The sequence below is a fragment of the Fusarium mangiferae genome (genome assembly GCF_900044065.1).
Source record: "Fusarium mangiferae strain MRC7560 genome assembly, contig: FMAN_scaffold001, whole genome shotgun sequence".
Lineage (NCBI taxonomy): Eukaryota > Fungi > Ascomycota > Sordariomycetes > Hypocreales > Nectriaceae > Fusarium > Fusarium mangiferae.
In genome coordinates, this window is record NW_024573921.1 from 2194718 (window position 1) to 2208882 (window position 14165).

Here is a 14165-nt window from a genome sequence, read left to right on the forward strand (position 1 = left end):
AGTGAATCACCCCAGACTGTGGGGATCCGTTGCTATTTACAGCAAGTACAGGACATCGCCATAGGTTACTGGTCCGCCTGTGTTCTGTTTGCAGCCCTGTTGGATCGCCGCTAAAATTAGCATACCTTACTGTTTACTGTGAATGCATCACATGGGCAGCAATTATGGTCGTCGGTCGTTTACCACGACCAATATTATAATGGACAAAATGCAAGCGATGAGAGGTCCGTTTAGAAAAACCCGTTCATATCTTAACTCTAAAAAATATGGTGATTCTTGGCCTGCTCGTGACCTCCACTAACTATCTCCATGTTGTCTGTTAGTGGAAACTGCACTAAAATATAATCCCTGTCAACCATTGATAGCTGACATCATTACCTCTTCATTTGCAGTTCCAAGCGAGAAATCCCACTGCACCTCCGGCGTTGGTGGTCTTCCTCTGCTCCTCGGCCTTCTTCTCTTCTCATACTTCTTAAAAACACTCGTTCAGCCATTGAAGGTATTCGCGATGTCTAGCAATCGCTTTGCTGACCTGGCAAGCACTAGCAAAGCGACTCCTCCTATTTCTACCTCCAATCAACTCCAGGCTCCTGAGTCGTCAAATAACTCCAACGCATCCAAGGCTAGGAAGAGGAAGGGCCATCGCGGCGGCAGGAAGAAGCGAACGCGCAGAAAGAGTTTTGCGGCACTGGATGATGATGATGATCACGATGAGGATCGCGAAGCAACGGGAGAAGGGTTCTTCAATCTCCCGAGAGCGAACTTGAGCAATACCAGTATAGATAGTGAGGCACTGCTAGATCATCGGTAAGCTAGACTGGCCGGGACGAACATCGAGGGCAATTTCCTAACAAAAACTTCCAGGGACCATCAACCATTGCGTCCCCGTCGGGCATCAACGACGCCAGCTGCCAGCGGCATACCAGTCTCACCTTACTCGGGTTCAGCCAGCAACCGTCTACGATCGATACCAGCTGTCTCTGCCGAGGAAGAGCATCCGGACCACACGCCCTGGGACGAAAATGCACCATTGCTCGGCGAATCAGTGACTTCCGGTTACGGCGCAAGTGACGCTAGGTCAAACCAAACGAGAAGTCGTCGCGCGTCGAACAAGTCTTCAACGACACGCCTAGGAACCTCGTCTGGCGCGAGAGATAACTACGATGTCAACGCCCCTCCATCCATGCCAGGCTCACCTACTTTTGGTACCGCGGACCGTATAGAACTTAGCTTAGGGGATGTTATGATTCGGGATGGGCTTGGGGCGAGTCGCGACGACTCGCCGCATCGCATGATGGGTGACATCGACATCCTCTCCGACATGGAGGGCATGGGTGACAATCGCCCTGATATGGGCCGGCGAATGGCAACCGGAGCTGAGCAGGACGTTTGCTTTCCTGCTCCTGGGATGTCAGAGCTCGGAGATGACGATACACAATCGCAGGCTCATGAGCACCGACAGTATCGCACGCGCCGCCGCCGTGGTCAATGGCCTGACTTATCTGTGCTGGAGGAATGGAGCCACATGGAAAAGGAGGACCGAACGGAGGAGCGCCGTGTCAAGAGAATAACAGAACCGCAGCTCATCAACGGTCGCTTGCGTCCTGTGCGGAAGGGATGGTACCAGACGGACGAAGAGTCCCCATATCGTTTTACCTATTTCAACGAGGAGTTCCAGAGCACAATTCACAGTCAGACTATCTCTGAACTGGTTCAGCCTGGTGGTGGCTTCCGGGAACTTTTTGTTCCAGATCCTCGGGTTCTATCCGACGACGAATCAGATGAAGACGACATGGAACCGACACCTCTTCCAACAGGCTTGCGCCATCATAGCACGGCTACAGAGGGTAACTCCAAAGTTCACACGCGCCAGCCATCGCTGTCCACTGTTCATGATCATCACGACTTGCGCGAAGGGACTACTTCGCCGCTCAGGGATCCTCTCGCCCATGTTGCTTCAAGAAGCGAATCTGGACGTGCTACACCTACTGGGCGGAAGTCTGCCGATGAAAGTGTTCACGTTTCTCAGAATACTGCAGGCGAACCAAAGGAAAGGACTGTCAGGTACGGAGAAAGACCAGTCTGGTGGCTTGATGTCCTCTGCCCAACGGAGCCTGAGATGAAGGTCATATCTAAAGCTTTTGGCATTCACCCGCTTACTGCAGAGGATATCATGCTTCAGGAGGCTCGCGAGAAGGTCGAGCTCTTCCGACATTATTACTTCGTCAACTATCGGTCGTTCGACCAAGATAACAACAGCGATAACTTTCTTGAGCCAGTTGATATGTATGTGGTGGTATTTCGCGAAGGCGTTCTCAGCTTTCACTTCTCCAAGACACCTCATCCCGCCAATGTCCGACGCAGAATCCGACAACTGAAAGATTATCTCATTCTTTCTTCAGATTGGATCTCATACGCTATTATCGACGACATTACGGACGTGTTTGCTCCCTTGATACAGAATATTGAGGACGAGGTTGACGAGATTGACGACGCCATCCTAAAGCTGCATTCGTCTGCTGATAAGCGACTTAATGAGACCTCCTCCAAGAATGACGACGCACTTACAAACTCAGATCCAGGCACAGATATGCTTCGGCGAGTGGGAGATTGCAGAAAGCGAGTTATGAGTCTATACAGGCTACTAGGCAACAAGGCAGACGTAATCAAGGGATTTGCTAAGCGTTGTAACGAGCGGTGGGAGGTTGCGCCACGGTCTGAGATTGGTTTGTATCTCGGTGACATTCAAGATCATATCGTCACAATGACAGCCAACCTGGGCCACTATGAAAAGTAAGACTTTTCTTTACGATTGGAGCTACATTTTGCTAACATGTTCAGAATACTGGCTCGATCTCATGGTAACTACCTCGCACAGATCAACATACGGATGAATGAGCGTCAAGAACAGACGGCCGATGTTCTCGGCAAGCTCACTGTTCTCGGTACGATTGTGCTCCCCATGAATATCATCACGGGTCTTTGGGGTATGAACGTATGGGTGCCAGGCCAGGAATACGAAGGAGACCTTACGTGGTTCTTCTGGATTACCGCTGGTCTGTTGTTCTTTGGCCTGGCGTGCTATATGATCGCCAAGAGAGTGTATAACATTGTTTAAAACAACACTAACCTCTTGGTGCATACGAATAATATAAGGGGTAGACATTGGTGCTTTTTGCACATTCTGATCCGCGGCACATGGCAAGGCACACAGCCAACTTGACCCTGCTGCTTCGTTCTCTTTATCATATGGTGTTTGGAGAGTTGTTTTGGAAAATGTATGTCTATCTGGAACTCGCTTTTCTGCGAACACGTATACCTCTGGGCTGTTAGAAAGGATGGGATTGCTCGTGAGGTTGCTCTACAGGTGGTGTTTATGGCTAAAGATTCGTACACACAAAATTGTCCAAAACCTATTACCATACTTCGTTCTTCCCGGGAAATGTTGAAGCACTAGATTCGGCCATTTTGGACGCACGGAGCCAATTTTGTAGTGTCATTCGTTTTCAATAAATATGTGTTTAATTCTGTGCTTGCTTAGCTACCTACCTAGGGGAGGAAAAATAGCTCAGGACCTTGACCTGAGCAATGAATTACTTAGGTAAATCTAGCCTAAGCTTAGGGGGCTTTTTGCTATGTTTATTTTGGCATCCTCATCTCAAGCCTTTAGTTTTCTTGCTCCCTGAGGGACTTGGTTATCATGTCAGTTTAGACTTAACGTGTGTCATTTTCAGGAGCCACAAAACTTCATACTGTCTCACCAACCAGATACCTGTATTTAATACTTATAGTACTCATAGTCTGTTCGATTTCCAAATGCCGTTCTCAAGTTCTCGCCATATTAGCCGTACTGAATCAATATTACCAACATGTGATAGTACCCACCCTATACTTGAACTGCGCTCGAGGAGCATTTGTTCTAATAGCATCACAACCAAAAGCTACAAATAAGAAAGATGCTTCCAGAACCCAATTAGGTAGAGTTATAATTGATCTCGTGATTCTAGATTACACGCATATTACATGCATATGTTGGCCTCCTTACGCTCACTGCCTAGAAATGGCTTCCCCCTAACACTAAATTCATACCTGCGCCTGCGCCCTAACGCCTGATACACCGGATGCCGACCTCGGCCAGGATATGACGCTCCGTTGACATGTACGATAATGTGTAACTATCAGTGAAGTTTCTGATGACGCACACCTGAAACGTGCTGGAGAGTACATGTGTCTACCTTCGCTGTCCAGCAAACGTAGCACGGAGAGCCAAAATTTGTTGCCTCTCTGCCTCAGGAAGCATGTCAATTTGGGCCTGGGGGAGTTCCATCACTGCGCGCATCAAAGTATCGGGATCCTGCGCAGCTTGTGCAGGAGCCGCGACAGGAGCGGCAGCATAGGGCTGAGGCGGTGCCTGATAAGGCATAGCAGCAACAGGAGGGGTGTTACTCGCAACCGGGTAGCTAGGCATGGGCGCAGGAGGGAACGCAGCGGGGGGAGCTCCAGGCTCAACGACAGACTGGATGGCTTCGGGAGAAACGAGCCCCATGAGGAGAAGAGCCTGGAACACAGCGTAGGCCAGCTGAGGCGCTTGTTGGAGGAGCTCGGTGGCGCGCTGCGGTTCGCTGCTGGCAAGTGTCTTCATCTGCGAGAGAATATCGAGGAGTTGAGGGGGAGGAAGGGTTTCGAGCGTTCGTGAAATAGCGTCCGCGCAAGAGACACCGTGAGGAAGCTCCTTTCCAGCAGGCAGAGGAGGAAGAGTGCTCGGCTGAGCATTGTAGCTGGGAGCTGCGCCATTGGAGACATGCGGGTTGTAGTTAGATATGGCTGGGTCCTTGTCGTCATCGCCACTCTTTTGGTCGTTGCTGAAATCGACGCGAAGCTTTCGTCCCATGATCTCGAAATCGTTCAGGTTGCGCACAGCGGACGACGCAGAATCTGCATGACTGGGTCAGGGAGTTTAAGTTTTTGAGGGCTACTGTCATCCATACCGGTATCTGGGTAGTCTGCGAAGCCGAATCCTTTAGGTCGTCCAGTCTCGGGATCATACACAAGGCGGAATCGCTCGACTTTGCCTGCGCTGCTGAAAATGTCGGTAATTTGCTCTTCGGTCAAGCCTGGAATAAGTGTTAGATGCGATGCGATACGACTACCAGTCATGACAGATGTGGTCGAACTCACCATAAGGAATATTGCCGACAAAGACGACGCGAGAGGGTGGTCTCGTCGACATATTGAAGTTCCGTGATGCTTGCGTATCCGGAAGGAGAAAGAGATTTGCACAAGTAAAAAAACCGAACAATTCTGGTCCAGGTCAATTTTTTATATATCACAAAGTGAATAAGAAGAGACGGTCCGAGATGTAATGCGATGTCAAAGTCTGGGAGAAGTTATTGAATTTCTCAGCCTTGCCAATGAACAAAGGTTAGGCTGATGGGCAAGCCTAGAGCTCCGGTGGAGACGATCTGCTGGCCATTCAAAACACAGAGTCCGCTGGGTCTCTGTTCCAAACTTACAGGCCCCAGAAGCCCTGAGTCAAACCCACCCTGGCTTAGTGCGCAAATAGAGGATACTAGACCCTGCAAAGCGCCCCCGGAGCTACTGTACGTTTTAGAAGAGGACGTCAGCCGCAGTAGGAAAAAGGTGGCCTTTTTGGATTTGGGGAAAACGACTGGACAACTTGTGCAGTAATTCTGTTCTCGCATTTGCTTGGTGTTTCTTTTTCTTTGAATTGTCCGGATCCTCGAGTGCCAGGTGCAGATCCGCAATCAATAGCGAGAAACTCCAGTTGATGCTGCCTCTCCTTTCTGATAGCTGATTCTTTTTTGGTTAAATACTCGTCACTCTATCTCGCCATCAACCCTCTCCTTTTTGATTGGCGCCTCAGTTACGGATACCCTCGACTTACAACTACAACTGCGCTGGCTTTCTTCGTTGCAAATAGGTCATCATGCCTCCGAAATCGAGATTCACAAGGCTCGATGCCTTTACCAAGACGGTCGATGAGGCAAGAATCCGAACGACAAGCGGTGGTATCGTCACTATTGTGTCGCTACTAATTGTCCTGTTCCTGTCATGGGGTGAATGGGCAGAATATCGACGCATTGAAATACACCCGGAGCTCATTGTGGACAAGGGAAGAGGTAGGAAAACCTTTGCCATTCCTAGGAATAAAGCGTAACCTCCGCTCGAATGCTGACATACTGTGGCTCACAGGAGAGCGCATGGAGATTCACTTAAATATCACATTCCCCAAGATGCCCTGCGAGCTCTTGACTCTTGACGTTATGGATGTATCTGGCGAACAGCAACACGGAGTCATGCACGGAGTGAACAAGGTCCGCCTCCAGCCTGCTAATCAAGGCGGTGCTGTTATCGATATCAAGTCTCTTGCGCTACACGATGAGTCCGCTGACCATCTCGATCCCTCGTACTGTGGTGGCTGTTACGGCGCTCAGCCTCCTGCCAATGCTCGCAAGGCTGGGTGCTGCCAGACTTGCGACGAAGTCCGCGAAGCCTATGCGCAGTCCTCATGGGCCTTTGGCCGTGGCGAGGGTGTTGAGCAGTGCGAGAGAGAACACTATGGCGAGAAGCTGGATGCCCAGCGCGAGGAGGGATGCCGTATCGAGGGTGGCCTGCGTGTGAACAAGGTCATCGGTAACTTCCACTTTGCTCCCGGCCGCAGCTTTAGCAGCGGTAACATGCACGTCCACGACTTGAAGAACTACTGGGATGTCCCCAAGGGCAAGGCGCATGACTTCACTCACTACATCCACTCTCTCCGTTTCGGACCTCAACTGCCCGACAATATTGCCAAGAAGGTTGGCACCAAGAGCTCCCTTTGGACCAACCACCACCAGAACCCCCTCGACAACACGCGCCAGGAGATCCACGACCCCAACTTCAACTTTATGTACTTCGTTAAGATCGTGCCTACCTCCTACCTTCCTCTCGGCTGGGACAGTAAGGGTATCAAGATTGCTGGTCTCTTGCAGGACGACAACGCTGGCCTTGGAGCCTACGGTTACTCTGAAGATGGCAGCGTCGAGACTCACCAGTACTCTGTGACTAGCCATAAGAGAAGTCTGGCGGGTGGTAACGATGCCGCTGAGGGCCACGCAGAGCGTCAGCACACCAGTGGTGGTATTCCTGGCGTCTTCTTCTCCTACGTACGTACATGTGTCCTGACACTCGAAGCATATCTCGAAGCTAACATCTGTCTAGGACATCTCGCCCATGAAGGTCGTTAACCGTGAGGAGAAGGCCAAGACCTTCAGTGGTTTCCTGGCCGGACTTTGCGCCATCGTTGGTGGAACCCTGACTGTTGCTGCTGCTGTGGATCGAGGACTGTTTGAGGGTGCGGCTCGTATCAAGAAGATGCGGACCAAGGACCAGTGAAGGGGAAATTAGCCCGTTCAAGTCTACAATGTGAGGTCAGCTCGGTTTGGCGGATGAGCTTTGACGGAGGTGTCCATTGGTGGGAGCAGTTGCACGTAGATATTGCAAAAGTCCAGTGCTATATGCGTTGGCGGGTAGGCGTTCTGGAATAGTTGGGATTTGAGCAGTGCTGTAAAGAACATGAGACTGCGAATTGAATATATTTGAGATTTATGCACGAGATCTTGATCGAGTTCACTTGAAGAATGATCTGACGTAGGATGAACCGAAGGACGTCTCATGAGGCGGCTAAAAACGAAACTCGCTTCTATCCCTAGCTTCAACGGCCATACAAGGGAGGATTTATTGAGATCTGCAAACTCACAAGCATGGGACATGGGGGAGCGTGGGAATTTCTTGAGCTTGTCTTCTGGATTAACTCCATGCTGCCGGGGAAATCGTGGAAACCATACCTATGTAGTCGATCTTTGCTGCCTTTGTACCTGACAAGAAGGACGAGCACGGAGATTAGTGACGAGATAGAGAAGACTGCACGTAAGCATACACAGCGAATGGTTTTCGCTGATAGTATGCTGTTTATCTGACACAAAGACTCAGCAAGGTTTCCATGATGTCGTCGTAGCGAGAAGCGGCAGTCAGAAAGGCGAATGTTGATCCGCGAAGAGGGTGCCTGGTTGGTCCTTGATGATGCAGAGAAGTAACATTATAAAAAATGAGATACGGACTGCTCTGACCACTTACATGTGGACGTTATACGATGATCTAACGTTCAGAACACCAGCTTAACTAGTCCAAAAGGGCTGCAGAGAGTACCAATGCATTGATTGGCTCTCTAGTTTAGCACAGGTGATCATCTCAAAAAACTCAATCTCAAATCAAGTCAACTTCATTGCTTTGGCCTGTTCATGTCGACATATCGTCTTACAGGTGAGCCTCTGGTTAAGAAAGCCACCTCAGTACAGTTGTGAAATCCAACATCACTACGAATATTGATATGAGCAATCATAACCGTGGTGAAACGGTAGCCACAATGCTGCAATGAGAATCGAGTTGTAATACGATTCCACTGTTAGCCTTCTGCGTCACTGCAAGTGCCCTGGCATGGGTGATGTCTGCAGAAAGGTTCGTGATACGCAGATGACTCGGTTGTGACATCTCGATCCAGCCAGTGGGTGGAGTTGATATTATTTTGTATTTGCGTAAGCCTCATCTCAATACGCGTCAGATGGTTAGTCTACTGTTATTAATTGAGATTGAGGCTTAATTCATATGAGAGAATGAGATAGACTGGATGAACACGCGTGCAATTTGCCTTGGTACCAGTCCAGTCCTGGTATGCCGAGTTTGCTTCATTATTAGCGCGTTGCTAAAAAAAAAAACACCCGTGGCGGAGAAATACTCGTGCCCAGGTACGAAAAGGTGGAGGCTTGTTAACGAGTCATCAGAGCCGTCGACTCTGGTCTCTTGGAATCTGGATCCATTTTGAATGGACGACAATCGTCGTCTAGGCCATTTCAAATGGGCCATAGGGAGGAAATAGAGCATTCGGTAAAGCAATCCTGGTTTATTTAGTTGATGGGATCACAATGCATAGCAAAGCAAAGGGGGCACTGAAGAGGCGCGGTCACCCAGCCCGGGCTCGACTTGTAAACACCACACTAAAAGTGTCTTTGACTTGTTTCTACTCGGAGTGTGTGAGGCTGAGGATGACATGGGATGACATTGACGATACGCTAAGCATTGGAGGATATGTCAATGTGGTTACTGGCCTGGCTTGTGAGTATCATATGCGTTGACGGAGAGGGAGAGGGAGAGGATCATAATCCATAACATCTGAATGGACAAGACGTAAGATTACGATGAAATATGAATCTAGTTCAACTGTAGCACACCTCATGCATAAATGAACAAGTACCCCAGACCTAGCGTTGTGGCTGCAACAGATTTGGTCCCTGGTTGGCGCCAGAACCCGGAAGCGGCTTGAAGTTGGTGGGGTCTTGAGAGCCGGCCCCTGGCTGGTGTCTCATTGTTGCATTGCTTCTTGTTTTGAAGCCGTGGGAGATGAAGGTAAAGCAATAATTAAGGTATTTGACAATGGACTTTGTCAGACGCTAGGGACGTTGAGTTTATCTACCTAACAGACACATAGGATACCTGGGTTGGTAGGTACTCTATCAATCACGCAGTCTAGCAATACCTTGCGTCTACTATAGATCCCCTGCTCATGCAACTATAAACGTTCCTTATCATCATTGCTGTTGTGTTACCACGGTCGCTGGTCGTTTCCTCGAAAGCAACGAGATTAAAGATGCATGTGGGCAACTTTAGTACGAGACTTAATGGCCAACTTTCCGAGTAAAGTAAGGCACCATCTGTCTAATTTACCGGACTCTTCAACGCAAACATGGACCATCCCTTGTTGGGGTATCTTACCTACCTCGAAGAGGTTGCGTCTCCGTCTTGGGTGGGTTCGTTCCCGTCAAGACGAAAATGAAGCATTGCTCAATTCTAGATAGGCTTGCCGACTACGTTAGTTGTGGACTCAGAGTCAATAGTGAACGCCCCTTTTGGTCATGAGGTGGCCCGTCTTGGGCAAGTTTAGTTCCGGAGGAATTGAGCTGTGAACAGTATGTACGTGAATAAAGCGGGGGAGAATATCATATCAGTGTCATGGCGCCATCAAGAGTGCTCGTATTTGAGGCTCTAGACAATTGATACGATGTTGCGGCTGAGGAGACAAACTGTCCCAATCAAAGGTACTAGGTAGGTAGGCTAGACGGGCTAATAAGGCTTCCTTATCAAGTGGCGAGAGGGAGGGGCTTTACTCTGGGCTTTACGAGCGAGATATACAATACCTAGATTCATCCCACAAGATCAGATTGGATCGTGTTGAAGAGGCATGGGTGTGGTTGCAGATAGGTACTGTGAGGTTAGTAGTTTTAAGGGGTCGTCCACCCATGTGGATGGGCCCTGCACAAGGCTTCATATTGTGCAACTCTATGCCCTCATATCTTGACGAACCAGACATCATAGTCACACAGCGCCCAACATCTTCCTGCAGTGCTTTGTTCCCAATCCAGTAATCATGTCTTTTGGAGTGTCGCACAGCCCAACGCCTCTTGCTTCCCTTGTAGCTTGTTAGCTTGTGCCTTGGACCTCTGACTCTCTCCACCTTCTTATGGATTGGATCCATCAGAAAAGGGACGGGTTCCATGGATCCTTGATCCATCCATGCTGCCTTCTATCGCTCCACCCCTTCTTCCATCAAATCCTGACTGTCTTTGCACTGGAATCAATAACTAGGTACCTAGTGAAGCTGCACAGGGAGCATAAATTAATTAGTGCCTTGTGTTGTTGCTTGGGGGCCGGGCTATGGGTGGTCATGTACCGTTCCTTTCTTTACATCCCTCCATGGGGGGGCTAGTTAATGGATGTCTTTCCGGTATCGTACTTTAATTACCTACCTAGCAGGTAGGACATAAGGTCGGGTAGATTAGTAGCTCTCAGGCCCCTTCACCTTAAACCTCCACTACCTCCCACCCCAACTTTACCTACGCACCACCACCCGGTACTGTACATACATACATACCTTTCGTCCAAGACAACTTAGCCCTGTGACGCCGCCATTGTTCGCTGCTACTTACATACGTATTGTTTGAATTGTCATTCACGTACACGCACTCGCCGCTCTTTTTCTCTTCTTTCCAAAAAAAGTTCTTCTTTTGATTTCTCTCAGACTATTTGTGGCTGTGCTCTATCGATTTCCAAGCCTACTTGCATAGATCAACGTCATTTAGTGCTGTCTGTCACCCCACGAGGATCACCAACAACGACTATTGAAGCCGAATAGCGCAGTACCCTGAATATACGCCACGGCAGCGCGTCGCATTACCATCGACCTCACAGCGCCTCTCTTTCCAGCCGACGACTTCATCTGGTCTTCTGGCTCTTTGCTTGTTTCAACTTTGTTCCAGCGACCATCTCCGTATCACAATTCGCATAGCGCGGCCCGCGCAAGTTCCCTCTCCGACGCCGATCCCTCCTTGGCTACTACCTCTCGCCCTCGACTCGCCGTCATTCTTGACGTCTTTTGACCATCACAAATTATTTGCTTTCTTCCACCAAGATCGACAGCAGGCCTCCGTTCTGCACTGTACTTTATGCTCTCACGCAATATACTTGCTTAGACAATCGCTTCTTCGATTCATAGAGAGTTGCGACAACTTGTTCACTTTCACATAAACTCAGCGCAGCAATACGTCGACCTCCCCTGACTGTGCAGATTTCGAGCGCTTTGGAACTATACCGAAACGACTGTCGTCTTGTTTTCGCATCTGTGCTTGGCTTCACAAGTTCCTGGTCTGCATGGAAACACGCCTCCATAGCTAGACTTTTATTCTAAAGCGACCACCATGTCGTCACGTCCGTCTCTACTGGATTTGCGATCGGATTCTTCGAACTCCAACCTTTCTACAGTCTCAAAACCCTTGCGCTCACCTCGCCTCCATGTTGCTGGCGAAGTTCCTCCTGAGCTGTCCCCCTTGGACGCTTTCGCCATGCAAAGCCGCCTGCTCGCAAGGCAATTACAAGAAAGCGCCAAAGAGGGCAACCGAATGAGTCGCCTTCCTCCTCTAACTGTTGAGAGCCCATTAATCGTCCAGGGTCGCTCTGAGTACTTTCGCTCATTGTCACAAGATTCAGGCTCCGAAGCCGGTGATCATCCCCCTCTGCGCCCTAGTTCTGGCCTCGCGGTAAGGACAGAGGTGGAGGATGCCTTTAGCGATGACGCTGAGCGCCCTGTGTCTATGCATCCACGAATGAGTCGAATACCGCCTACTCCCGATGAAGAGGTACCCGCAGTGCCTCCACGAGCTCCGTCTCGAGGACGGGTATTGGATCACATTGATGAGACAGGCTCATTTTTCGGTGCCAGGAGAGAACGGTCGCCCTCACCGTTACATAGTGATACGCAGTCACAGTTTGACAAGCGAGTTGAATCATCTCCGTCTCGGAAAGACGACGCTGCCTCGCTACTTTCTGCCCGACGACCAAGCGGTTCGATCAGCGAATCAGTCACCTGCTCACCAGAAAAGCCCAAGCATTCACATGATGAACTCGGACTGGCGCCACCTCTGACCTCATTTCATCAAAGACGACGTACACCCAGCAATGTCTCATCTCCGGCGTTGCCTACTGACGAGGATGGCTCTAGTGGCATGGCGGCCTCGTTTCACTCACTACCTCCACGGAAGCTATCTTCTGCAAGTGCAATGACATCCCCTGCGGTAGGCTCTTATCGACGATCTCCTTCCATTGGCTCCGAATCCTCTGCGCTTCCCCGACCGTCTTTCAACTTTTCAAGACCTATGAGCAGGTCTGGCACACCTGGTATGGAGCCACCCTTGAGACAAGCTTCCTCTGATAGCCAGCCTTCGTTCATTTTGGCTGATGAGTCGGCTCATACACCAGTGAGCATGCATAGTGAGGCTTTCCTTGAGCAACAGGCCGAAGACCGTGATAAGGGTGCGCCATCCTACATCTATTCCAAATTCTCACTCCCGAGAGGCAAGGCCATTCAACGCGCGGAACCAGATGAAAATAATCCACAGGCTTCCTTCCATTGGGAACAACCCATGGTGCCCCCAAGCGACGTCCACCGATTTGAGAATGCCCCTCCACCATCACCTCCTACTCGACCTACAAGCTCCTCCGCCAATACCGTTCCAGACGATTCCCTGGCGTCGAGTAGCTCAATGCCGAAGGCATCAATCGAGCTGAGAAAAGTTCAGTCGGAGACGACACCGCCACCGATGCCCCAGCTATCCCCGACTGCAAGCAGAGCATCTGCTGAGGAGCCGCGTGCATCAGAGGACGCGCCTAGAGGCCGAGGCCGAACGCCCGTGTCGATAGCCACCAGTGACACAGCAAGCACGATCAAACCACCTCCAACAGCTCGCTCGACAGCACCTACAGCATCAGAAATGAGTGCAGAAGAGCACTTGGCGAAGGGTATCGCATGTCATGAAAGTGGAGATCTCAAAGAGTCCACATACCACCTCAGATATGCAGCACGTCTAGGTGACCCGACCGCTATGCTCCTCTATGCGCTTGCCTGCCGTCATGGATGGGGTATGCGTGCTAATCAGAAAGAGGGCGTGGAATGGCTTAGAAAGGCCGCGGAATGCGCTAGTGTCGAGATCGCGGATGACGAGAGTCATGTCAAGGAGGGCAAGCATGTTGACGTTGTGGAACGAAGGACTCGAAAAGCCCAATTTGCCCTGAGCATTTACGAATTGGGAGTGAGTCACATGAATGGCTGGGGTATTGAGCAGGACAAGTCACTGGCTCTCCGGTGCTTCGAGATCGCCGGTAGTAGGTTTCCCAGATGAACCATTAACAGCCAATTGCTAACCAAGACCCTAGACTGGGGCGATGTCGATGCGCTGGCTGAAGCTGGCTTCTGCTATGCGCAAGGTATTGGATGTAAAAAGAATCTCAAGAAGAGCGCCAAATTCTATCGCATGGCTGAAGCCAAGGGTATGAGCATGGTCGGGAATAGCTGGTAAGTCCCGACATCCAGAGCATATAACCTGCAATATACCTTCATGCTCACTAACGTTGAACAGGATTCACAAGGCCAAATACGATGACGACGGCGAGTCAACCGCGTCCAAGAAAGACAAGAAGAAGGCCCGCAGCAAATCTCGAACCAGAACAATGTTTGGACTGAAGTGAGCTCACGAGCCGCTTCAGTGACACGCCTACTATGA

At 50.1% G+C, this 14165-nt stretch overlaps 4 protein-coding genes across 4 annotated transcripts; 3 read left to right on the plus strand and 1 right to left on the minus strand.

The window, feature by feature from the left end:
• Window positions 1–508: 508 nt before the first annotated feature.
• FMAN_01215 (putative MNR2-Manganese resistance protein) lies at window positions 509–3118 on the plus strand (the record flags this gene model as incomplete). Its single annotated transcript, XM_041832252.1, has 3 exons — window positions 509–807; window positions 865–2793; window positions 2842–3118. The coding sequence occupies 3 exons, from the start codon at window positions 509–511 to the stop codon at window positions 3116–3118; spliced, it is 2505 nt and encodes an 834-aa protein (XP_041676552.1).
• A 1113-nt stretch (window positions 3119–4231) lies between these two features.
• FMAN_01216 (uncharacterized protein) lies at window positions 4232–5230 on the minus strand (the record flags this gene model as incomplete). Its single annotated transcript, XM_041832263.1, has 3 exons — window positions 4232–4935; window positions 4989–5114; window positions 5179–5230. 3 exons carry the CDS (start codon window positions 5228–5230, stop codon window positions 4232–4234), a joined length of 882 nt encoding a protein of 293 aa, XP_041676553.1.
• A 717-nt stretch (window positions 5231–5947) lies between these two features.
• FMAN_01217 (related to ERV46-component of copii vesicles) lies at window positions 5948–7395 on the plus strand (the record flags this gene model as incomplete). The annotated part of the gene is made up of 3 exons (XM_041832274.1): window positions 5948–6140; window positions 6214–7166; window positions 7222–7395. 3 exons carry the CDS (start codon window positions 5948–5950, stop codon window positions 7393–7395), a joined length of 1320 nt encoding a protein of 439 aa, XP_041676554.1.
• Window positions 7396–11807: 4412 nt separating this feature from the next.
• On the plus strand, window positions 11808–14130 carry FMAN_01218 (related to DSF2 Deletion Suppressor of mptFive/pufFive mutation; the record flags this gene model as incomplete). Its single annotated transcript, XM_041832286.1, has 4 exons — window positions 11808–12783; window positions 12865–13767; window positions 13819–13957; window positions 14022–14130. 4 exons carry the CDS (start codon window positions 11808–11810, stop codon window positions 14128–14130), a joined length of 2127 nt encoding a protein of 708 aa, XP_041676555.1.
• Between the last annotated feature and the right edge of the window lie 35 nt (window positions 14131–14165).